This window comes from Hyaena hyaena, unplaced genomic scaffold, assembly GCF_003009895.1.
Source record: "Hyaena hyaena isolate Hyena2069 unplaced genomic scaffold, ASM300989v1 scaffold_1538, whole genome shotgun sequence".
In the NCBI taxonomy this organism is placed as follows: Eukaryota; Metazoa; Chordata; class Mammalia; order Carnivora; family Hyaenidae; genus Hyaena; species Hyaena hyaena.
The window spans coordinates 213,371-239,228 of NW_024082167.1; the positions used below are offsets into that span (position 1 = coordinate 213,371).

The 25,858-nt window shown below is 37.0% G+C and overlaps 2 protein-coding genes across 2 annotated transcripts; both read left to right on the plus strand.

The window, feature by feature from the left end:
- The first annotated feature begins 2,381 nt into the window (after positions 1 to 2,381).
- LOC120225904 (olfactory receptor 6) lies at positions 2,382 to 3,320 on the plus strand. Its single transcript, XM_039224089.1, has one exon. It carries the CDS (start codon positions 2,382 to 2,384, stop codon positions 3,318 to 3,320), a length of 939 nt encoding a protein of 312 aa, XP_039080020.1.
- A 12,527-nt stretch (positions 3,321 to 15,847) lies between these two features.
- LOC120225901 (olfactory receptor 2AG1-like) lies at positions 15,848 to 16,792 on the plus strand. The gene has a single exon (XM_039224085.1). The coding sequence runs from the start codon at positions 15,848 to 15,850 to the stop codon at positions 16,790 to 16,792; it is 945 nt and encodes a 314-aa protein (XP_039080016.1).
- Positions 16,793 to 25,858: the final 9,066 nt, after the last annotated feature.

A 25,858-nucleotide genomic window follows, 5' to 3' on the forward strand; every position in this document is an offset into this window, starting at 1 on the left:
TTCTAATCTCCTTCTCAAGACTTTGAATAGAGAAATATGACTTTTTCTTTATATTTTCAAAATGCAGTGTGGGACAAGGCACCCAATAAGCATTCAGTAGATCTTCTTAATCACTAACAATACTATAAATGTTTATGATTTGTTGAATTGTTTAATATATATCTTTTTTTTCATTCTTTTGGGAATTAAAATTTAGATAATCTTAGGTTTGCATCAGATTATAAAGTTATCAAGAGATAGATCATGGACTAGAATTTGGGTCTTAAAATTTTATGTCCCAGTGGTCTGCAGCTTTCTTCATGCTTTAATACACTCAGAGTATTGGGGTCCCTTTTGTTCATGTCAAGTTTCTTGTTATGTTACTCTTTTGTCTTCTATGATTTCAAAATATCAGAAATGAATAAGTGTGCATTCACATGTAAAAATTCCTTCACAACCTTGTTTTGTAATTGTTCCAGTTTAGGCTAGGTGCTTATATACCTCCTCACAACTGGGGTAAAAATGACCTCCCTGAGAGAGTTGTTAAAATTAATTAAAGGATAACTCTTTTTTAGTGGAGGAAGAAGTCAAATATGAGTTATATTTTACTGTGGTAATGTTTCCAACACATATAACCAACTACTTTATTTGAGATCTGGGGTTTTTGGCCCACACAGTACATAATAAATCAGAAATCACTACTAAATATCTAGTAAATTTCACATCTTGTACTTTTCAGTTCCTTAAATTCTGCCTTTCCCTTTCCAGGTCATCTCTATTGGTCTCATTGAAAAAGATGTTTATCTTTCCTGATTAATTTTGTTTATAATCTCAAGCCAACTTTTGTCTCCACTTTTCTCTTTCTTCTATCTTCACTTGTGAAGAAAGTATTTTTAAATTTCAATTCTCTCCTCAGATCCTATTGTGCTGTAGGAAGCCTTTTGAATTGTTGAATCTCCTGGCTCCCCACTCTCAAAGTAGCTTCTTAAATGTTCAGTGTTCAGCAATGTTCAGATTGAGGAGGGTTTTTAGAGTCAAGAAGTAGAGAGAATTAATCAAGTAACATTTCTGCTAGTATAAAAACTTTGAACCAGTCTTTGAAGTAGATATAGATGAACTGGACAAGTTAATTTGGGATCAAATGTGAACTATTTTATATGTATAAAACTATTATATATATAAAACTATTATATATAATATATATTACATATATATATAAGATACTATTATTAGGAATCATCTAAAAAATCAAAATGTATTTAATTATTCAAGAGAGCAGACATTTCTTCATTCAATTTTTAAATCCATGGCCCTAAAAATAGGCAATGTAACTACTTTGGTGAGCGTCCTGAAAAGACATACAATATAGCTAAAGAGTACACCAGAGGCAGCAATTCTCCTAGTCAGGAGGGTGTTTTCCAGTTGATATTTTATTTTCTCCAGAATTTGAACTACTCTGCTTCCTTGCCCTGGCTTTGGCACTTATTCCAATCATGATGGTTTTCAGCCTTATAGCTGCCTGTGAAACTTGGAAATATGCTGATAAGGAAAGTATTTACTCCTATTACTACCTGGCAACCTTTCTGACTTAGATCTGAAGGCCTAAATCCTGAATCTGATCTCATGATTCTGCTTTATGATTCACTGGGTTTTTTTTTTTTGTGGGTTTTTTGTTTTGCTTTTACCAACTATTAAATCCTTTTTTATTTCATCTAGTTGACAATCATAACTTATGTAATAATTTCCTCACTCTTAGGTATCATAATGTTATGAGTCTCTTCATACATATGGCTTCTGTATTAGTTTGAATTAAATTCTCATGAGTAAAATTACCTTAATAAAGAGTATTATTGTTTTAATGACGCTTAACCTTGGTATAGGGACCTTATAAACATTAACGTTAGCAAAATACATTAATTATTATTAGTTTATCAAAAAGAATTAAAATTTGCCTTTAACCACAATTTCTAGTGCTATAATTTTGTAAGCAGGAAATAATGGTGCTGGGAAAGAATTATATCTGACAGCTTAAACTTTTTTGAATATATAATGATATTAAAGGAAGAGAGGATATCTTTTTACCCTCATTTATGTTTGCCACTATTTAAAAAAAAATTATTTAAATTCTAGTTAGTTGACAGTGCAATATTGGTTTCTTTGGATTCTTAACCTTGTTTCTTTGGTGGATTTGTTTTCAGGTTCTGTTCTCACGTCTGACTTTCTGGAGAAGATCATGTGGCACCTCATGACTCCCAAATCACACTCTAGGACCAGACTGTGGCACTAGGGTTAAGTTTAATGATAAAGTACCTAATGCCTGAGGGCCCCTTGCTACTAATGTGGATCTCATACTTTGATTTGTGCTATTTTCATTAAGTCTTTTGTCTTTTGGTGTCTTAGTCATGTTAAAGGAAAATATCACCTATGTTAGTGAATTTATCCTGGTGGGCTTCCATACTTCACCTGGGGTACAAATTCTGCTTTTCCTTCTCTTCCTCATCACCTACCTGTTTGTGCTGTTGGAGAATTTGGTCATCATTCTCACTGTATGGGTTACTGGATCCCTGCACAAGCCCATGTACTACTTTCTGAGCACCATGTCTTTTCTGGAGATTTGGTATGTATCTGTCACAGTGCCTAAGATGTTGGCTGGATTCCTACTTCGTCCCAATACCATCTCCTTCCTGGGATGCATGATCCAACTCTATTTCTTCATCTCACTTGCCTGTACTGAGTGTGTGCTCTTGGCTGCCATGGCCTATGACCGTTATGTGGCTATATGTTGTCCTCTTCGTTATCCAGCTATGATGACCACGGGATTTTGTATTCAACTGACCATTAGTTCCTGGGTGAGTGGCTTCACCATCTCCATGGCAAAGGTATACTTCATCTCCCGAGTTGCCTTCTGTGGCAATAATAACTTGAACCATTTTTTCTGTGATGTTTCTCCTATCCTCAAACTGGCCTGCATGGACTTTTCTATGGCTGAGATGGTAGACTTTGTGCTAGCCATTCTCATTCTTGTGTTTCCTATCTCAGCCACTGTCCTTTCCTATGGCTTCATTGTCTCTACCATCCTGCACATTCCCTCAGCCACTGGGCAGCGGAAGGCCTTCTCCACCTGTGCCTCTCACCTTACAGTGGTGGTCATCTTCTATACAGCTGTGATCTTCATGTATGTCCGACCTCGAGCCATTGCTTCATTCAACTCTAACAAATTGATATCAGCCATATATGCAGTGTTTACTCCCATGCTGAACCCTATTATCTACTGTCTGAGGAACAAGGAGGTTAAAGATGCCATCAGAAGAACATGTCTAGTGGCCAAGCCCTTTTCTTGAAAGATTCTCTTTGCTAAAGAGACTCAGACATGCCTTCTCTTTTCATTTAACTTAATCTCAAAAAAAGATCTACATTAGGTAAAAGTCAGCAATTACATAATAACACACTGACTTAGTACACAAGGAAGGATAAGAGGCCAGATATCAGAGGCCTTAATTACATGCTTCCTTTTCTAAGTAGTGAGTGAAATAATCAGAACTTTAAGAGAAATATATTGGTACTGGACTTTTAAAATAATTTTAGTTTTATGAAGATGCTAAGAAATAGTCATTTATTATCCAACTAGTTTTTAGAGTTCTATCCATTTTGATGGATAACTGGAACTCAGCTTTTAGTTAGGTCAGCACAGAGTCTGACACAGGGACCAAACTCACAAAACATGAGATCATTACTTGAACCCAAGTCAGACGCTTAACCAACTGAGCCACCCAGGAGACCCAATTTTATTTTGTTTTAAAAGCCCTCTTTGTCTTAAGAGGAGTACATGAAAAGAGGTTCTGCTATTATTAATTTCATGGCTAGGACCTATTTATTGCTCCCTAGAGGGTTAGGGGCCTGTTTCCTTTTACAATCAATTGATGATATCTCATTTTAATTACTTTTTCAAATTTAAGAAAATATGAAAGAAAAACTCCTTTTAGGCTGTAATAGAAATATCATAAGGTAGACAGCATGCAACACTTATCATGGCAGAGAGAAAGCAAAATCAATCTACATATTTGTGTGTATATATGCATTTGTGTGTATATAAATATATATTATTATATGCAATATTTACACATAAAAATTATATAATTTTGTAATTAAAATGTATAGAGTTCCAACAAATTATATGTATTTAATATATAACTTCATGCTTTAATTTTCTTCCCTTGTTGGAATTTCTATATATGTCATGTTTTAGATGTTATAGAGTCAGTAGACTCTCAGAAAAAGTAGTAGCAATTATTAAACCCCATTCCTTTTCAGGTAAAGGAAGCATTGACAAGAGGCCACAAAAGTGTTTTTGTTTAGATGGTATTTGGCCTAGATGTGCCGCATTTTCCAAGGTTTCCCAGACATTCCTCTTCTCGTTTGTTTTCCTTTTGATTGTGGAAAAGTGGATGCAATACCCTAGTATATGCTTTCAGTCAAACATTATAAAATGATAGACAAGAGTTGGGTTCTGTCTGACTCAGCAACAATAGTGAATTAATGAAATAGTCTGTTGAGAGTTTAAGGATGGCAGGCATGCTATTTTACCCCAACACTTTGGAAACCACATTTCAGACGCTTTAATTGGATCAGTGATTTAAACACCGTATTTGCTTTGTTTTGACTTTATTTACACTGTAACTACATGGTCTTCCCATTTTGTATTAAGTTTTTGTGCAAGGTCACATGAGGTTGTTTTAATTTAGTTTTATATAGATTATTATATTTTACAGACTGTGGTAGTTTCCAATTTATCTGAACCTGTTGTTTTCTCCTGGCCTTCCTTACTTGTTGCCTAACAACTGTACATTCATAATAATATGTATCATTTTTATTTATTTATTTATTTATTTATTTGTTTGTTTCACTGTTTATTTTTGAGAGAGAGACAGAGAGAGAGAGAGAAAATGAGCAGGGGAGAGGCAGAGAGAGAGAGGGAGACACAGAATCTGAAGCAGGCTCCAGGCTCTGAGCTGTCAGCACAGAGCCCTATGTCAGGCTTGAACTCAAGAGCCACAAGGTCATGACCTGAGCCAAAGTCAGATGCTTAACCAGCTGAGCCACCCAGGCGCCTCTGTATCATTTTTCTTTAGTCAAAAAGAAATATTATGGGCCATGGCCCTTACACAGGCACTGAAAATAATATAAGATGCTCTATCTTGAGTCAGATAATTTCTTACCCCATGTTAGAATATTTAGTCTTTTTAACAAAAGACAGCAGTGCTTTGCTGTATATATTTCTGTTTGAAAATGTTTCTTAATTCCTAATGGACAATTAATGCTATTTTGAAACCTTACAAAATTATTTTTTATTCTTAAAATTCTTTTTAATTTTGCTTAAGGAACCCTGCCTGTGGTCATTTGTTAGTATAATCTCAACTATTATCTATATTTATAACCTGACATTCCTTTTCTAGTCTAGACTGTCTGATTTTTAAAGTTTTCTATATACCCATTAGATCATTTGTTATACAAATCCTCTGTTTACTTACTTACTTTCTATTTTATTTGGTGAACTAGATTTCTAAGAGAGTTAACTTATTGTTTCTGTAATAGTGCATTGTTCTCTCTCCATTTATGATATGTTTGCTTTTTATGTTTTTTACTTTAATATTTAAAATATTTTACTTTCAAATGTTTAAAACACTCAGAAAAGTAGAAAAGAATATAATTAACAATTTCATCCACAACTCAGATTTTAAGAATTAAAGATCAAAAACTATATGTAATTAGGTTTTATAATTGTGCTGCATATTTAATGTTGTACTTCAGTGATAACTGTGATATTTTATTCAAATTGGAAGAGTGGCATTCAAGAAGGAAAGACAGATTGACCTGTACCTGATGTGAAATATGCAGAGAAGGAGGTGGATAAGAAAAGGCTATAGTTTTCCTGGACATCCAAAAAAGTGATGGATAAATAGTCAAAATTGAGGGTAGTAGGAAGTTTTCTATGTGACTCAATTCATAAAATTTTCCCTTTATTGAAGAAAAATGTGTATTGTGTGTACAAGTAAGGGTTCAAACAAACCAATAGAACCGGTAGGAGATGTATATTAAGAGATTTAGTACATGGAGCTGGCTTATGCAGTTGAGGCTGGCAAGGCAAGTCTGAAATTTACAAGGCAGGCTGTCAGGAAGGGCGGCCTGGAAGTCTCGAGCAGCCAAAGCTGCTTCCCACAGGTGCAATTTCAACTGATTACATCAGGCTCCTCTATATTATCTAGAATAATCTTCCATACTTAAGGTCAACTGATTATGGACTTTAACCACATCTACCAAATACTTTCACAGCAACACCTAGTTTAATGTTTGTTTGAAAAACTGAAGACTAAAGCCTAGCCAAATTGACACATAAAAACTGACCACCACAGTCCATCTCTTGTCAACTTGACACTCACATACATCTCTTTAAACCACACTACCTCCAAATAAAGACAATAACAAAGCCACACTTCTACCTACCATGATACAACTGTCTTGTGTATGTTCTAACTGAAAATATGCTAACCCTTGCTCCAGAAGATGCAAAGTGCTTAGAGGATGTTTGCTCTTCTCCTGTAACTTAAATACTATGATATAAAGTTAATTTCTTAATATATCTTATGTTAGGTGGTATAAGGATAAAGGAGATAAGAAAATGAAAACATATTTGTAATATATATGTATATTTATATACCAAATATTGTGTGTATTCATAATAGAAGAAATACTAATAACTAATAAACTATTATAAATCTCATTTCATTCTGCAACTGCTCACAGGGTCTTAACTAGTATTTGTATTGTCTTCTTCAACTACCCATTCCATTTTCTTTTTGCTCTAAAAAATCACCTCAGCTGTTCATAGTTTTTGCTGGGTAGGATAACCCAAACTTTCATTTTTGAAGAGTCTGAGTCATTAAGTGTACAGCCTGGACTGGTTTCTTATAATTTTCCATTAATTATAATCACAGTCATGGTAGTTTTAAGAGATACCTAAGAATCTCTTGTATCCCAGACATACTTCTTCCTTACCTTCACTATATAGTAGCAACCAATTTCCCCTTGAATTAGGATCAATCATCTATTGATTCAGAGGCATGAGGAGACTAAATGACCAGGTGGCAGTCTCAAATTCCAGTTCAATAAAATTATTGTTGTACCTCCTAGTGGAAACATTCTTTCCTTTGGGACTAAGACCTCTAGGGCAGGAAAGTCACAGGGAAAGGATGCAAAAATTATACTAAGACTCACTAGGGGTAATAAGGAATGGAACTACTCCTATTTTTACCCCTTGATTGCTAGATATATGCCTATTGGTAGTGGGAGAAATGGCACTATATATTGGATGCTGATTCAGAGCACAGACAGCATCCTGGAGGACATTTCTCCAGCCCTACAAAGTATTGCCATCTAGCTGGTGTTGTAACTGGCCGTTTAAAGGTTTTTCTACCATACAATCCAACCAACTACTTCAGTGATGGTGGAGAAGACGATAAGATCAGTGAATTCCATGAGGATGGGCCCATTGCTATAGTTCATTTACTGTGAAGTGTCCTGCATTTATTGATCAGAAGAATGCTATGTTGAATAGCATGACAGTGGATAAGGTCTTTCTGTAAGTCCACAGATAGTAGTTTTGACAGAAGCACTGCATTTAGGAAAGGCAAATCTATATCCAGAGTTAGTGTCTCTTGCAGTGAGAATATAGTGCTCCCCCTCCATGTTACAAGTGTTCCAATATAAGACCGATGTCAGAGGGACAGTTGACTATTTTTTTCATTGCTATATAATTTAGCATATCACATCTGGCACATAGGAGTTCAATAACTATTGAATAAGAAAATTTAAAAAGAAAACATATCTGTGGAGGGAAAATAAAGCAGAAAATCTTGTATGCATTTGTCTTAGTTAATTTTCTCTGAGAAACTCACTTATGTTCACTGGAAGGATTATCTGTTGAGGAAAGACTAAGATAAGACAGTCCTGCTTCCCCAGTTTTTCTGTGACCATGTAGGTCTTCACTATACCCTGGGACTTGGGGCAGATTGGTAGTACTAGCCCAAGACATGGTCACTAAATACACAGTCAGGGGTGTGAAAATGGCCCTCTATGTTTTACAGGTGAAGGGTTCCCTCTGGGCCAGCAGAGTCATTTACTGACAGAAGAAAGCAGAGGTGGAAGGTCAGGAATCACACCTAGGGGATTTATTAAAATCCTATCTCCTAGACTAGGATTTCCAGTGAGGGAATACGTCAGCTGGGGAGAGATTCCCCTTGAAATAAAGCTTCTCAGTGGAGGGTAAAAGTCATTGTCCTCACACAGAAAGGCAAAAGAACCACCCTCAAAGACAGGGCTCTGGCTCTCTGTGGCCCTCAGGGAAAGTGAGGCCAGTCATTGTAGGTTTTCCTTTTGGATTTTCTCATATCCCCTTTCTTGGATTTTTCCTTTATTCAGCTTTTTCTTCAGAGCCCAAAAGGAGTGAAAGCATTTTTATAAGCCTAAGCAGTGACCTCAGCCTGACAATTGTTTGGGGGCTAGAAAAATTCCTTTGCAGGGTGACTGGGTCAGATAAGCAACCTGTCCGAACTCCTCACACAAGAGAGGAGACAGGCAACCTCTTACTCCTACATGACTCTTCTCTCAGTAGTATTGGCCATTCAGAGACTGCCCATTCCCAGAGAGGGTCTGCAAAGCCAGAAGAATGGGAAGGCCCTGACTCACTAATCTCCCTTACCTCCTCACAGCAGATAATTCCCTCAATTCTGGAAAAAGTCACTTTATTCACCAATTTCTATTTGCACTCCTTGGCTCCCTCATATAACCTGCTACATCTTGCAATAAAATCTACCAGCAGTGTCTCCTGTCCATCTGAGGTAAGGATTTTATCTTTGGGAAATACAGCTTCCAGGGCATAAAAATAGAAAATAAAAAAATAATTAAAGACAAGAAATTAAAAAACATTTTTAATGTTTATTTAATTTTGAGAGAGAGAGAGAGAGAAAGAGAGTGAGCAGGGGAGGGGCAGAGAGAGAGAAAGACACAGAATCTGAAGCAGGCTCCAGGCTCTGAGACACTCAGGTGTCCAGGACTAGGAATTTCGAATAGGGGTCTGGAATGTGTTGAACTGGATAATGTAAGTCAGCTGACAAAGGTAAACATGTAGATAATACAGAATATTGTAATATTGTCATTGTGATGCATAAATTACTTTTTATTCTAGTATAGATGCTAAAACTATACATTTTGCAGGAGAAAACAGACCCTGAATTTTGTTCCTTCTAAGTTAATACCTCTTTTCCTTCTATCCATCTCATTCATCTATACACACTGAGCAAACAGACTTTTCATTCTTATGAGAATTTCTGGTTCCTTAAACACTCTCAGTTCTTCTATTTATCACCTCCCAAACTGTCTTTTCTTGATTTATTTCCATTGCAAATATCTAGCCAATCACCAAGTATTGTTGTTTCTGCCTCCACCATGTATTTATTATACATGTGCTATTTCCCTGATCCATCTTACTTGGATGACCACAATCACTTCTGTACCTATCTTTGTTGTTGTTGTTCTAGGTTTTTATTTAAATTCTAGTTAGTTAACATATAGTGTAATACTGGTTTTTTAGGAATAGGATTTAGTGATTCATCACTTCCATGTAACTCACTCTTGCCTATCTTCTACCCATTACTGTTTCATACAACTGTAAGAGATACTTTAAATATTTAAAAACAATTTTTTGTCTTTATTTTGAGAAACAGACAAAGAGCGAGCAGAGGAGGGTCAGAGAGAGAGGGAGACACAGAATCTGAGCAGGCTCTAGGCTCTGAGCTGTCAGCACAGAACCCAATGCGGGGCTCGATCCCACAGACCGTGAGATCATGACCTGACCCGAAGTCGGATGCAAATTTTTTTAATGTTCATTTATTTTTGAGGGAGAGACAAAGTGTGAGCAGGGGAGGGGTAGAGAGAGGGAGACACAGAATTTGAAGCAGGCTCCAAGCCTGTCAGCATAGAGCTTGATGCGAGACTCAAACTCACAAACTGAGGTCATAACCTGAGCTGAAGTTAGATGCTTGACCTACTAAGCCACTAAGGCACCACTAAGAATTACTTCTAAAATTATAAATTGTCTGATGTCACACCTGTGTGTGTGTGTGTGTGTGTGTGTGTGTGTGTGTGTGTATGCACTGCACTCCATATCCCCTAGAAGTACAAGCATGATTTGGAACATGTTTATCTCTCCAAATTTATCTCAGTTACTATCCACCTCAACAGTCTTCATTTAGCTCCTCAGAATTTACAAGCTGTTTTCTATTTCAGAGACTCTGCATATAATGTACTGTCTGCTGAAGAACCTCTTCACTCTTCGTCATTTGAATCATTTATTCTCATCTTTATTTTTTTAATTTTTTATTAATGTTTATTTATTTTAGAGAGAGACACAGCATGAGTGGGAGAAGGGAAGAGAGAGAAAGAGATACAGAGTCAGAAGCAGGCTCCAGGCTATCACAGTATAGAGCCGGATGTGGAACTTGAACTCACACGCCGTGAGATCATGACCTTAGCTGAAGTCAGATGTTCAGCCAACTGAGCCACCCAGATGCCCCTATGCTCATCTTTAAAAAAGGAGCTTGAAATTCACACTCTCAGAGAGGTATTTTCTTTTCTTTTTAAAAAAATAAAAGTAGTAGTTATTATCAAGTAAAATTACTCATCATGTGAGATGGGGCATCCCTTCTAGGAAGCAGAAAGGGAAAAACATGATTCAACTGATACAGAAGACAAATAGAAATAGTCTCCCTTTTCTCATATTATAAGCCTGCATAATACACAAACTATAATCCTGGATGATATTAACTATGTATATCCATGGATTGCAAGAAACTTGTTCTGCAAGTATTCAAAAAATGAAAAAACATTTCTACCAAATTTTAACTTGATAAGTGAGCAGTGTTTTGCAAAGAGAGTAGTATGTGAGGCCGAACATCACATGATCATAACTGAGCCAATGGTTCTTTTCTGTCTCTGTCTCTGTCTCTCTCTCTTTCACACTGTGGAATTGTGGGTGTTCATCTCCCATGCTCAAATCTTGGGTCTTAGACTGTGGTGTTTGGCATAAATCAGTGATTTTTCAGAACATTGGAAGATACCCACAACTGACACTAGTGTATTTTTTGTCACTTCAAAGCACCTATGGACAGCCCTTTTTTTTTCCATTCAAGATTAAGCTTAGAAATGCTTCATTCTAGGTCAGGGTGCCTGCAAATAAAGACCCTTCCTTTGCTGCCTTATTGCCAGTTACATTTTTAAAATATAATTTATTGTTAAGTTAGCTAAAATACAGTGTATGCAATGTGCTCTTGGCTTCAGGAATAGATTCCCACGACTCATCGCTTACATATAACAACCACTGCTCATCCCAACAAGTGCCCTCCTCAATGCCCATCACCCATTCCCCCTCCCACCTATCAACTCTCAGTTTGTTCTCTATATTTAAGAGTTTCTTATGGTTTGCCTCCCTCTCTGTTTGAAACTAATATTTTTCTCCTTCCCTTCACCCATGGTCTTCTGTTAAGTTTCTCAAATTCCACGTATGAGTGAAAACATATGATATCTGTCTTTCTCTAACTAATTTATTTCACTTAGCATAATACCCTCCAGTTCATCTATGTTGTAGCAAATGGCAAGATTTTATTCTTTCTCATTGCCAAGTAATATTCCAGTAGATAGATAGATAGATAGATAGATACATATATACAGATAGATATATATATATATATATATCACATCTTCATTATTCATTTATCAGTCAATGGACATTCGGGCTCTTTCCATATTTTGGCTATTGTTGATAGTGCTACTACAAACATTGGGGAACATGTGCCCCTATGCATCAGCACTTCTGTATCCTTTGGATAAATTCCTAGTAGTGCTATTGCTGGGTCATAGGGTAATTCTATTTTTAATTACTTAGGGAACCTCCACACTGTTTTGCAGATTGACTGCACCAATTTGCATTTCCACCAACAGTGCAAGAGGATGCACTTTTCTCCACATCTTCACCAACATAGGTTGTTTCTGAGTTGTTAATGTCAGGAATTTTGACCGGTGTGAGGTGGTGTCTCAGTGTGGTTTTGATTTGTATTTCCCTGATGATGAGCGATGTTGAGCATCTTTTCATGTGTCTGTTGGCCATCTGGATGTCTTCCCTTGAAAAATGTCTCTTCATGTCTTCTGCTCATTTCCTACTGGATTATTTGTTTTTAAGGTGTTGGGTTTGGTAAGTTCTTTGTAGATTTTGGATACAAACCCTTTATCCAATATGTCATTTGCAAACATCTTTTCCCATTCTGTTGGTTGCCTTTTTTGTTGTTGTTGATTGTTTCCTTTGCTGTGCAAAAGCATTTTATCTTGATAAGGTTCAATAGTTCATTTTTGCTTTTATTTCCCTTGCCTTAGGAGATGTGTCTAGTAAGAAGTTGCTCCATCTGAAGTCCAAGAGGTTGTTGTCTATTTTCTCCTCTAGGGTTCTGATGGTTTCCTATCTCACATTTAGGTCTTTCAACGATTTTCAATTTATTTTTGTGTACGGTGTAAGAAAGTGGTCCAGTTTCATTCTTTTGCATGTTGTTATCTGGTTCTCCCAACATCATTTGCTAAAGAGACTGTCTTTTTCCAGTTGGATATTCTTTCCTGCTTTGTCAAAGATTAGTTGTCCATACATTTGTGAGTCCAATTCTGGGTTCTCTATTCTATTCCATTGGTCTGTGTGTCTGTTTTTGTGCCAATACCTTACCGTCTTGATGATTATAGCTTTGTAATAGAGGCTAAAGTCCGGGATTGTGATGCCTCTTTTCAACATTACTTCGGCTATTCAGGGTCTTTTGTGGTTCCATACAAATTTTAGGATTCTTTGTTCTAGCTCTGAGTAGAATGCCCATGTAATTCTGATTGGGATTGCATTGAATATGTAGACTGCTTTGGCTAGTATTGACATTTTAACAGTATTTCTTCTTCTAACCCATGAGCATGAAACATTTTCCATTTCTTTGTGTCTTCTTCAATTTCTTTCATAAGTTTTCTACAGTTTTCAGCATACAGATCTTTTACATCTTTGGTTAGGTTTATTCCTAGGTATTTGATGGTTCTTGGGGCAATTGTAAATGGGGTTGATTTCTTGATTTCTCTTTCTGTTGTTTCATTATTAGTTCATAGAAATGCAACTGATTTCTGTACATTGATTTTATATCCTGCAACTTTGCTAAATTTATGATAAGTTATAGCAGCATTTTGGTAAAGTCTTTCACGTTTTCCATGTAGAGGATCATGACATCTGTAAAAAGAGAAAATTTGACTTCTTCTTTGCCAATTCTGATGTCTTTGATTTCCTTTTGTTGTCTGATGGCTGATGCTAGGATTTCCAACACTGTTAAACAATAGTGGTGAGAGTGGACATCCCTGTTGTGTTCCTGATCACAGGGGGAAAGCTCTCAGGTTTTCCCTATGAAGGATGATATTAGCTGTGAGCTTTTCATATATGGCTTTTTTTTTCCAATATTTTTATTCATCTCTAGGAGAGAGAGACAGCGTGAGCAGGGGAGGGCCAGAGAGAGAGAGGGAGACACAGACTCCGAAACAGGCTCCAGGCTCTGAGCTGGCAGCCAGCACAGAGCCCGACGCGGGGCCCAAAACCACGAACCGCGAGACCATGACCTAAGCGAAAGTCGCAAGCCCAACCGACTAAGCCACCCAGGCGCCCCCATATATGGCTTTTATGATGTTAAGAAATGTTCCTTATATCATGACATTCTTGAGGGTTTTTATTAATAAAGGATGCTGTATTTTGTCAAATACTTTTTCTGCATCTATTGACAGGATCATGTGGTTCTTATCCTTTCTTCTATTAATGTGATGTATCACATTGATTGATTTGCAAATATTGAAGCAGAGAGGTATTTTCTTTTAAATATTTTTAAAACATTTATACATTTTTGAGAGAGAGAGCATGAGAGGCAAAGAGAGAGGAAGACACAGAACCTGAAGCAGTTCCAAGCTCTGAGCTGTCAGCACAGAGCCTGATGTGGGGCTCAAACTCACAAATTGTGAGATCATGACCTGTGCTAAAGCCAGATGCTTAGCCAACTCAGTCACCCAGGCTCCCCAAGAGGTATTTTCTTAATTATCAATCTACATGAGAACCACTATCTCTTCTTTTTCATTATGATAATTTTCACAATTCGTGATTACACCTATTTCTTTTTTTTGAGAGAGAGAGAGAGCACAAGTGAGTGAGGGGAAGGGAGGGAGAGAGAGAGAAGAGAATCCCACGAGAGGCAGTGACAGAGAGAAAGGGAGAGGGAGAGAGAAGCTGGGCTCACGCAAAGCAGGGCACTAACTCACCTGATGTAGCCCTTGAACTCACAAACCATGAGATCATGACCTGACTCAAAGTCAGATCCTTAACTGACTGAGCCACCAGGCACTCCTAGACCTATTTTTAAATGCTGTTCACAAGAATGTAACTGAAGATAAGTGTGCTCAGCTAGATAAGTGTATATACTTATCTTGAACAAGGAGTAATATATAGAATTGTTGAATCCTATGTTGTACATCTGAAACCAATTTAATACTGTATGTTAAGTATAATGGAATTAAGTTTTAAAAAATGAAGACTGTGCCTGGGTGGCACAGTCAGTTAAGTCACCAACTTGATCTTGGGTCAGGTCATGATCTCGTGATTCGTGGATTCAAGACCCCCATCAGGCTGTATGCTGATGGTGCAGGGCCTGCTTAGGAGTCTGTCTCTCCTTCTATCTGCCCCTCCCCTGATTTTGCTCTCTCTCTCTCTCTCTCAAAATAAATATGTCAATTTTTAAAAAACGAAGTAAAATCAGAGATGGTGAAAAAAATATAACTGAATGTGGTCAGGTATTCTATAAGTTATGTACTCCACTCTATGCTTGAGAGCTATCACAATGCCTGGCACACAAGAGGCATGGGAGGCATTGGTTCTTTCTCTCTACCAAAATTTGCTTCTATGTCAAGGGAACAGTAATGTAAGATACCTAGTCTCTTCTTCTCCTCATTTCTTCTCAAGGAAGGGAGGAACATAATCCAATTACAGAATGAACTGGATAAATTTCTCTTCTTTTGGAAGATACAATGGATAGTACTTGGACTATCCTGTACCCCTTTCCCACTCTTGTTTTCTTGTGGGAAAACTGCCTTCTTCCTATGTGGCCTATGATTGCAAAGGTAATTATGATTGTAAAGGTAATTGGCCGTTGGTATTAGGAAGCCCATTGCCTACTGGCATATCAACTTTATTCTCAGATTTCTGTTTTATGAAAAATAAAGGTGATGCTTTGGCCTGCATAAATATCTTCTTTCTCAATTGGTTCCAAACCTGGGTGGGGGAAAGGAGAATATATACTAGGCCTTCTCAAAGACTCTTCATCTCCTGAAAAGGAGGCTGGATAATATGTGCCCAGATTTTTCCCTTTAATCTTTCCCATTGAATTGCTCCACATTTTTCAGAAAAAAGCAAATGGCGGAGTAGAAGTATAAGGCAGAGACAAGCCCAGAATTATTGCACAATGGGACTCCCCTAACATTGAAGGAAACATCAGAAGTAGGGAAGAAATGTGCTCTTTTACTAATATGTTATCAGCACATATTTGGTGAGTTAATTTATTAATGAAAAAGTATAAGTATGATATGATAAATTGAACAACCAATCCTGCTGATCAAAGGCTATAATATTATAAAGCAAGGAAGTCTCCAGTATTACATCAGAACTACTTTACTTAGATCTTGTGTAATTTCAGATAAATAAAGAAACCATAGAATGGAGCTCTGGAACTCCACCTCGGGAAATGGCTTCACAATGGTGGAGATTCTGAATGACAGTGGGTCTCCTGAACTGCTCTGTGCCATAATCGCTGCCCTGTACATGTTGGCCCTGACCAGCAATGGTCTGCTGCTCTTGGTCATTATAATGGATTCCTGGCTCCATGTGCCAATGTACCTTCTACTTAGCCAGCTCTCTCTCATGGACTTGATGTTTGCATCTGTAGTTACTCCCAAAATGCTTGTGGATTATCTGCGTGGAAAGAACACCATCTCCTTTGAAGGCTGCACCTTTCAGATGTTAGTAGTTCTCATTTCAGGAGGTGCAGAGGACATACTACTGGTGTTCATGGCCTATGACAGGTATGCAGCTATTTGTCATCCTCTCAACTACATGGTACTCATGAGGCCAAGGATATGCTGGCTCATGATAGCCACATCTTGGATCCTAGCATTCCTGAATGCTGTGATACTCACCTCATATACTATGCACTTTCCTTTCTGCATGTCCCGGAAAATCAACCACCTGCTCTGTGAGATCCCATCCTTGCTGAAACTGGCCTGTGCAGATACCTCCATATATGAGCTTGTGGTATATGTGATAGGTGTGATTTTTCTCATGCCTACCCTTGGTGCTATCCTTGCCTCTTATACATTTGTCTTAATTGCTGTCCTTCACATGTCCTCAGATAAGGGAAGGAAGAAAGCCCTCATCACATGCTCTTCTCACCTGACTGTGGTAGGAATGTACTATGGATCTGCCATGTTTATGTACATCCAGCCCAATTACTACCATAGTCCCCAGCAGGACAACATCCTCTCTGTATTTTATACTATCATTACTCCAACACTGAACCCTCTTATCTATAGTCTGAGAAACAAGGAAGTAATGGAAGCCTTCAAGAGAGTCCTGGGGAGACTCACTTCTGTCCAGAGATGGTAGATGCCAATGTCATGTTAGGAAGTCCTATAGCTTCTAAACGGGACTCCATATCTGCTTTTGGTCTTATGCTTGCATCTTTCATATTTTGAAAATTCTGAAAACCTGCCACACTGGAGGTTAAGTCCTCATTTGGACTTAGAGATATGAGTTTGTCTCCATTAGCCCTATGTTTTAATAGCTAAAGATGTTTTCATTTCTCTGATCAATACCCCAGGATCTGGTTGAAATTCTCTTTCTGTTCTAATAGAAATTATCTTATTTTTCACTTCATGTTTTTCTTTCCCTCCCCTACGACAGTTCTGTACCCAATCACATAGGAAGTTGGCCAGAGTTTTTCTTGATAGTTCTATTTAAAACAGGAAATAAAAATTAAAGAGGAAAATGAAGATACTGAATGAAGATACAAATGTTAGACTTTACTACTTACTGGTGAGAAAATTTGTCAATTCTTAATTCTTCACTACTGTGAATCTGTAGTGATATAATATTAAATGTTTTACTGTAGAGGCATCTTTCCAGATCTATATCAGAGTTCCAGACTCTGGAAAAATTCCTATCAGATACCTATGTTTCGGATTGTAGCATCACCTCCTTAGGCTGCCCATATTTCATTAGGACAGCCACATGCTTTTCCATATCATATCATTTATAAATAAACTTCATTACAAAATACTGATGCCTTGAAGCTAGTATGTGAAAGCACCAAGCACACATGGTAGTGAGAAATACAATGCAAATATTCTTTGCTAGGAATATCCTCTATAAAAGTCTCAGCACCGATTAATACTGAATGTGGAAAAAAATGGTTGAAATCAACATCCGAAACAACAATGATGTTTCCAATATTTTTCCTGTATCTGCATCATTGCCAATTATACTTTGGCCAGTGACAAGGTTTTTCTTTTATGACTCCTTCCTGCTCCAGCCCTTTCAAAGTTGTTCAAATTCAATTTAAAATGGGACTCCTTTTATTTTTTTAAACAATAGAATCAGAATTTGAACTAAATTCTAGCTGACACCCAATGTCTCTTTTTCCCACTGCATGAAAAGAATTTAAATGTCTATCTCTCCCAATAAAGTTTAAAGTCTTTATCTGCAGGACCTGTGACTGAAATGTTTCTATCATGAAAAATACCTAGTCTAAGTTGGTGCTTGGTCATTTATTTCCTAGTGTTTTCAAAAGCAAACATCTTCCAGATGCCTGGCACTATGATGTGTCTCATTAACTCAAGAAATGTTCCTGTCTGCTATTATTGATCTATAAGACCCGGATTCAATGAAGCTGTTAGAATAAAACCATTCCAAAAAATAAACTAAACATTAAAATGAAAAAACATGGATTCCTCTTGCCTGAAAACCAACCAAATCGGTTACTCTGTAATGCTTGAAGCTGACTCATAACGAAAAAGATCAAAAGGTACTTTCCACACACTCACAAACAGAATAACTCTTTTGCACAGGAATTAAAGAAACAAACAAAAGAGGCAGAGCAGATACTGAAATTAATGCACATGGAAGAAAGAGAAACTCACTCAAGTCAACTCAAGCCAAATTCTTAGGAATCATTTATAGTTTTTTCTCATAACTAATACACAATCTATTAGCAACTCCTGCATTGTATTTTTTTCCTCCTGAATACATCCCAGATTATACCAGTTCTCCACACACAAAAATATTCCACTCTGGTCGAAAGTACCATCATCTCTGCTCTGAGCATTTACTATTAGCAGCTTACTACCTGGTGTCCCTAACACCATCCTCCACAGGAGCTATATCATATTCCCTTTATATATATATAGACTTTACTACTTTACTTTACTACTATATATATGCTATGATATAGCTATATTATATGCCCTTTATATATATATATATATACTTTACAACTTTACTACTTTAATGCATTCAATATTTTAATGCATGTATATATAATTATTATGTATTAAACATCTAGCATTAGCAATATCATTGAGGCTTTCTATTATTCTCCAATCTCATCTTCTTGCCTCTCACCAAATATCCCTGTTCCTGATGGTAACAACATACTATTCAATTGTTTTATTTTACCATACACACATCACAAACTGGAAACAGAGCTAGATTTGTTTATTTAGTCTTTTTTTCAGATTTTAGGGATTGCTTTTAATTTTTTATTTAAAAAATCAACCTATAAAACAATGTTTAACCAATGAATTCTGGCTGATATCTTTGTCTGCCCAACTTATTCACCTCCACTTCCACTCCCTATAGGTAACTATATATGTATACTGTTTGTATTTTAACTATTCATTCAAATTTACTGTGATTGTGTTTATAAAAATATTTACAATATTTTGGGTACATTTAAAAGAAGATATAATTTTTATTATGATGGTTTACAGTTTTATATGTACTTATCCATTTTATTGGTTATATTTTAGGTCTTTTTATTCTTGCTGTTTTTGTCCTTTTGATCGGTCTTGGAATTAGGAAAGGTATATTAAAATATTCTCTTTTCATGTATATACTTCAGTGTCTATACTTCAATGCATCTTCTGTAGAGTCCTCTTTGTGAACATTATTTTGGATATATAAATACTAATGACTGTTATTTTTTGCCTTTAGATTTATAAAGATATAAACAAGACAAATATTATCCCCCTTCCACATATAAAATTACTAGTGTCCAGGAATGTTTGGTGGCTTATCCATATTCACACAGCTATTAAGTGTTCTCTTCTAATCTATATTCACACAGCCATTACATGTTCTCTCTAATCAAAGGTAGCTTCTTCTTTTTGACTGCTGAAAAAAAGAATTTTATTCATAAAGTGCTAACTGAGCTTATATTAACTCTTGTGCTGACTTTGCTGTCTTGAACAGAGAAATAATCAGTGAATACTTTGTTCAATTACTCTGTCAGATTGCTGTAAGAATTTCTTATTGATGCTTGTACAAAAGTAAAAGTAGATACACTGAAATAATTATGAACAGAAAGAGTAATTAACATTGTAATAAAACTGTGCTCATATTGTTGAAGATCTGTAACTAATAGGAGAAATATATCAGAAGAAGAAATAAATGTATCAATAAGTAAATAAGTCAGATATATGTGTCTGTGAGTGTCTATGTATGTATGTGTGTATCCCAAGATTGACACAGTAAGGGCATTTACACCAGCTGAGATGTAAATAATTTCTGTGAGGAATAAATAAATCCTGACTGAAAGTCCCTGGACCTTGACTGTTCTAGAAATTGCCATCAGAAGACTTTCCCTCACTGGTTTGTCCTAAAGATAAGATTTTCCAAGAGATAGTTTTCTTTTTTAAAAAATATTTTTTAAGTTTATTTATCTTGAGAGAGAAAGAAAGCACGAGCGAAGAAAGAGCAGAGAGGGAGAGAGAGAATCCCAAGCAGACTTCCATATGTCAGCACAGAGTCTGATGTGAGGCTCAAACTCATGAACATGAGATCATGACCTAAGCCAAAGTCAGATGCTTCACCGGCTGAGCCACCCAGGTGCCCCCAATAGGTAATTTTCTATTCCAAGAATCATACAATTGAAAATGCATTAAATACATTCATGAACAGGGTTTTGGTCCCAGTCCCCCTTTGGAGCGACTTTCAAAAAGACTCCAGGTGAGGAGAGAGAGGATGAAAAGAAGTAACAAATTCTGAAGGACCTACCATGAGGGGGATGGAGCAAGTGAAGGTTGAGAAAGTATCATTAGCTTCATCCTTACTCTTCCTGGGACTCTGCAATTGAAGGCATGAATGAATTCATAATGATCCAAAATGTAGACTTAACATGTACCTTTCATACATCTTTTCGCCAAGGCCTTATCTTTTCATGAAGTGGATAGAAGGTGTAGGAATGTATAGCAGAATTCTGCTTGGTGAGGTCATCTGAGCAGTAGCCTTGAATTCTTACTATACTCTGTATAGTAGGTAAGAGTATACCCTCATTTCACCATAGTGACTTCTCTCTGCCACAGTAAATATGGGAAAAGTAATGGAGATCTTACATCCACCACTATTGTTTTATTGCAACTGGGCTGCTTGAAATTAATAATCCTTATGTCAAGATACCCCCTTATGATAGAATGAGATTTCATTTTCCTAGTGGTAACTATCACCTCAACTGATATATGTCTTCTGATGACTCACTGATGTCGGAGGGCTAAACATCTCTCCACCACTGCTAATAAGGACACTTTCACAGGCCCTCCCACCTTTTTTCAACCAACTTTGCTCTGGATTCATCAGACTTTGAGCTCAGATCACACGTGTTTTCCATCCATTACTACAATCCATCTATCTAAGGACTCAGTTGATTTTTTTCTTTTTTAGTGGCTTAAAACAACACATTTACTATTTCACAATTTCTGTGGGTCAAGCATCTTGGCACAAAAACAGAAAGCAGCACAAACTCATATGTAAAAACAAATCTTCCTAATAAGTTCAGTAAATATAAATTCACTAAATGTTACAGTTAACTGACAGAGTACAAATGAAAAATAAAGGAGATAATGCTTTCAATTTGTTGTTTATAATTAACCCACTTAAAAAGCCTTAGGTTAAAAGAAACAGAATGAATACAATATAACAGTAAAGGATTGGATTATATCTACATGCATTGATATGAACCAATATTAAAAAATACTATCTTGAGAAAAAAATCATTTGTAAATACATACAGAATCATTATAGTATATAAAGCCTAAAAAGTTGGAAAAGTAAAGCATATATTATTCAGAGATATTCAGAATCAATAAAAGGAATCAGTAAATGAATAAAGACAGAATACTGCCTCAAAACTAGAATTTCAGTAAATTGTTTTTAAAATGATCAATTGAAGAAATACAGTGCTAAATCATAGAAGACAGGAGTGCAAAAAAATGTTAAAAAGAAATAAGAAATTTTCAGTTTTTACGGAGCAAGGGAGTGGAACTCCATCTGGCAAACACAAGCCATTGTAAAGGTATATGTCTCTATAGAGGATAGTTGATTCATCAGTTTTATCGTAGTAAAATACTTTAGTCTCTTGTTCTGCTTATGAATCTACAAAACAAAATTCTTTTTTGTTGTTATTGTTTATTTTGAGAGTGAATGTGGGCACATGCGCGAGCAGGAAAGGGGCAGAGAGAGAGAGGGAGAGAAGAATCCCAAGGAGACTCCCGTGCTGTCAACACAGAGCTTAATATCAGGGGTCAGGCTTGATCCCATGAACCAGGAGATTATGACCTGAGCTGGAATCAAGAGTCGGAGGCTCAACCAACTGAGCCACCCAGACACCCCAACAAAATTCTAACCTAACGTAAAAAGAGATGATTGAGGCCTGCATGCCACGCTCTCCAGCCTCCCAGGCCCTGGCACACGTACCAGCGCACTTGGCACGGCCTGCTCACAGGGACGCGGCACGCGATGACGCCCCTGGGTTGCTGGGCTTGCAGGACTTCATCCTGGGCCTGAAGGAGAGAGAGAGGCACTGAGCTCACTCACCTGCTTAGGACCTGCGAGCAGGCTGGTCTATTGAGCCGTTCTCCAACGTTGCTCTTCTAAGCAACTTTTTTCTAGCTCTAACGGAAGAGTAAATGGCAAAGAATCCAGCTCCAAAGAGATACAAGCTGAGATCAATTCTGGATTCTTCAGGAATACCAAGGCTACCTCAAGAAACAAGCCAAGTACACATGGTGGAGAGTCCCAAATACCGCTATGAGTAGGGAAAGAAAATAACCAAATGCTCAACAAGACAAACCAAGAGACACCATTCAAAGAACACTTCCTGAAGAGACAGGGCCTGAACAGTCAAAGAGCCTTCTCTAATACAGCAGAACTCGCAGGGGCATAGTGTACAAGCTTTTAAAATTAACAAGAGACAGAAAGCTAACCAAAATCACAAAACAGAACTCTCCTCTGAAGAAATTCCAGGAAGAAATGACAGCTAAAGAACTGCTCAAAACAGATATAACCAACATAACTGAAAATGAATTTAGAACAATAATCATAAAACTAATCACTGGGCTTGAAAAAAGCATGGAGCACATCAGAGAAACTATGGCTACAAACACTATGGAGCGTAAAAATAGTTATGGTGAATTTAAAAATGCGATAAATGAGATACATAATAAACTGGAGGTGTCCAATGCACGGATTGAAGAGGCAGAAGGAATAAGTGGTTTAGAAGACACCATTATAGAAAAAGAAGAAACTGAGAAAAAGAGAGATAAACTGATCCAGGAACATGAAAGAAGAGTTCAAGAGCTCAGTGATATAATCAAACAGAACAATATCCGTATTATAGGAATCCCAAAAGAGGAATAGAGAGGGAAAGGTGCTGAAGGAGTCCTGGAACTAATTATGGCAGAGAACTTCTCCAAACTGGGGAGGGAAGTAGACGTTGAAATTCAAGAGGCACAGAGAACTCCCCTCTGACGTAACTTGAATTGATCTGCATGACATCATAGTGAAACTGGTAAACTATAAGGACAAAGAGAGAATTTTGAAAGCAACTAGGGAGAAAAGGGCCCTAACCTACAAAGGGAAACCTATCAGAGTGGTGACAGACCTACCTACTGAAACTTGGCAGGCCAGAAAGGAATGGCAGGAGATCTTCAATGTGATGAACAGAAAAAATATGCAGCCAAGAATCCTCTATCCAGTAAGCCTGTCATTCTGAATAGAAGGAGAGATAAAAGTCTTCCCAAATAAACAAAAATTGATACAATTTGTCACCACTGAACCAGCCTTACAAGAAATCCTGAGGGGGACTCTCTGAGGGAAGTGTTGCAAGGAACGCAAGAAACTAGAGACACCACCACAACCATGAATTCCACAAACTACACAACACCTCTAAGCCCACATTTTTCAATAATAACACTGAATATAAATGGACTAAAATACTTCAATCAAAAGACATAGGGTAGCAGAATGGATAAAAAAACAAAATCCATCTATTTGCTGTCTACAAGAAATGCATTTTAGACGGGAAGATACCTTCAGATTAAAAGTAAGGGGATGAAGAAATATATATCATGCTCCTGGAAGTCACAAGAAAGCTGGAGTAGCTATACTTATAGCAGACAAACTGAACTTTAAATTAAAGACAGTAACAAGGGATGAAGAATGGCATTATATAATAATTACAGGGTCTATCCATCAGGAAGAACTAAGAATTATAAATATCTACACACCGAATATGGGGGCACCTAAATATTTAAAGCAACTGATCACAAACAGAAACAATCTTATAGATAAGACTGTACTAACAGTAGGGGATTTTAATACTCCGCTTACAGCAATAGATAGATCAACCAGACAGAAAACCACTAAAGAAGCAATGGACTTGAAAGTCACATTGGACCAGATGGATCTGACAGATATATTTAGAACTCTACATCCAGAGGTCGTGGAATTCACTTTCTTCTCAACTGTGCATGGCACATTCTCCAAGATAGATCACGTACTGAGACATAAAGCAACCCTCAATAAATACAAAAGAATTGAGATCATACCATGCACACTTTCAGATCATAATGCTTTGAAACTTGGAATCAATCACAGGAAGAAGTCTGGAAAACCTCCAAAAACATGAAGGTTAAAGAACACCCTACTAAAGAATGAATGGGCCGATCAGGCAATTAGAGAAGAAATTAAAAAATATATGGAAACAAATGAAAATGAAAACACAACAATCCAAAATCTATGGGAAGCAGCAAAGGCAGTCCTAAGAGGAAAGTACATCGTACTCCAGGCCTATTTCACAAAATTAGAAAAAGCGCAAGTGCAAAATCTAACAGCTCATGTAAAGGAATTAGAGGGAGAGCAACAATAGCACCCCAAACCCAGTAGAAGAGAAATCGTAAAAATCAGAGCAGAAATAAACATAGATACCAAAGAAACAGTAGAATAAATCAAAGAAACCAAGAGTTGGTTTTTTGGAAAAATAAACAAAATTGACAAACCTCTAGCCAGGCTTCTCAAAAAGAAAAGAGAGAGCACCCAAAAAGACAAAATCATGAATGAAAATAGACTTATTACAACCAATCCCTCAGGAATACAAGTAATTATCAGGGAATACTATGAAAAATTATATGCCAACAAATTGGACAACTTAGAAGAAATGGACAAATTCCTAAACACACACTCACTACCAAAATTCACACGGGAAGAAATAGAAAATCTGAACAGACCCATAACTGGTGAAGAAATCGAATCAGTGATCAAAAATCTCCCAACAAATAAGAGCCCTAGACCTGATGGCTTCCCTGGGGAATTCTACCAGACGTTTAAAACAGAATTAATACCAATTCTTCACAAACTATTCCAAAAAATAGAAATCGAAGGAAAATTCCCGGACTCATTTTATGAAGCCAGCATCACTCTGATTCCCAAGCCAGACAGAGATCCAGTAAAAAAGGAAAACTACATGCCAATACCCTTGATGAATATGGATGCAAAAATCCTCCACAAGATCCTTGCAAATCGAATCCAACAGCACATAAAAAAAATCATCCACCAAGATCAAGTGGGATTCACTCCCTGGTTACAGGGCTGGTTCAACATTCGCAGATAGATCCAGAAAAAGCATTTGACAAAATAAAGCATCCCTTGTAAATAAAGACCCTCGAGAAAGTTGGGATAGAAGGAACTTTCTTAAACATCATGAACGCCATCTATGAGAAGCCCTCAGTTAACATCCTCCTTAATGGGGAATAACTGAGAGCTTTCCCCCTGAGATGAGGAACACGACAGTGATGTCCACTCTCACCACTGTTGTTTAACATAGTGCTGGAAGTCCTAGCATCAGACATCTGAAAACAAAAGGAAATCAGAGGCATCAGAATTGGCAAAGAAGAAGTCAAACTTTCACTTTTTGTAGGCCACATGATACTCTACATAGTAAACCCGACAGACTCCACGAGAGGCCTACTAGAACGGATCCAAGAATTAAGCAAAGTTGCAAGGTACAAAATAACATACAGAAATCGGTTGTATTTTTATACACCAACAATGAAGCAACAGAAAGAGAAATCAAGAAACTGATCCCATTCAAAATTGCACAAAAACCCTAAAGTACCTAGGAAT

Excerpts from the sequence above, each read along its gene's own strand:
- LOC120225901 (XM_039224085.1), top strand. The coding sequence starts at position 15,848 with ATGGAGCTCTGGAACTCCACCTCGGGAAATGGCTTCACAATGGTGGAG.
- LOC120225904 (XM_039224089.1), top strand. The coding sequence starts at position 2,382 with ATGTTAAAGGAAAATATCACCTATGTTAGTGAATTTATCCTGGTGGGC.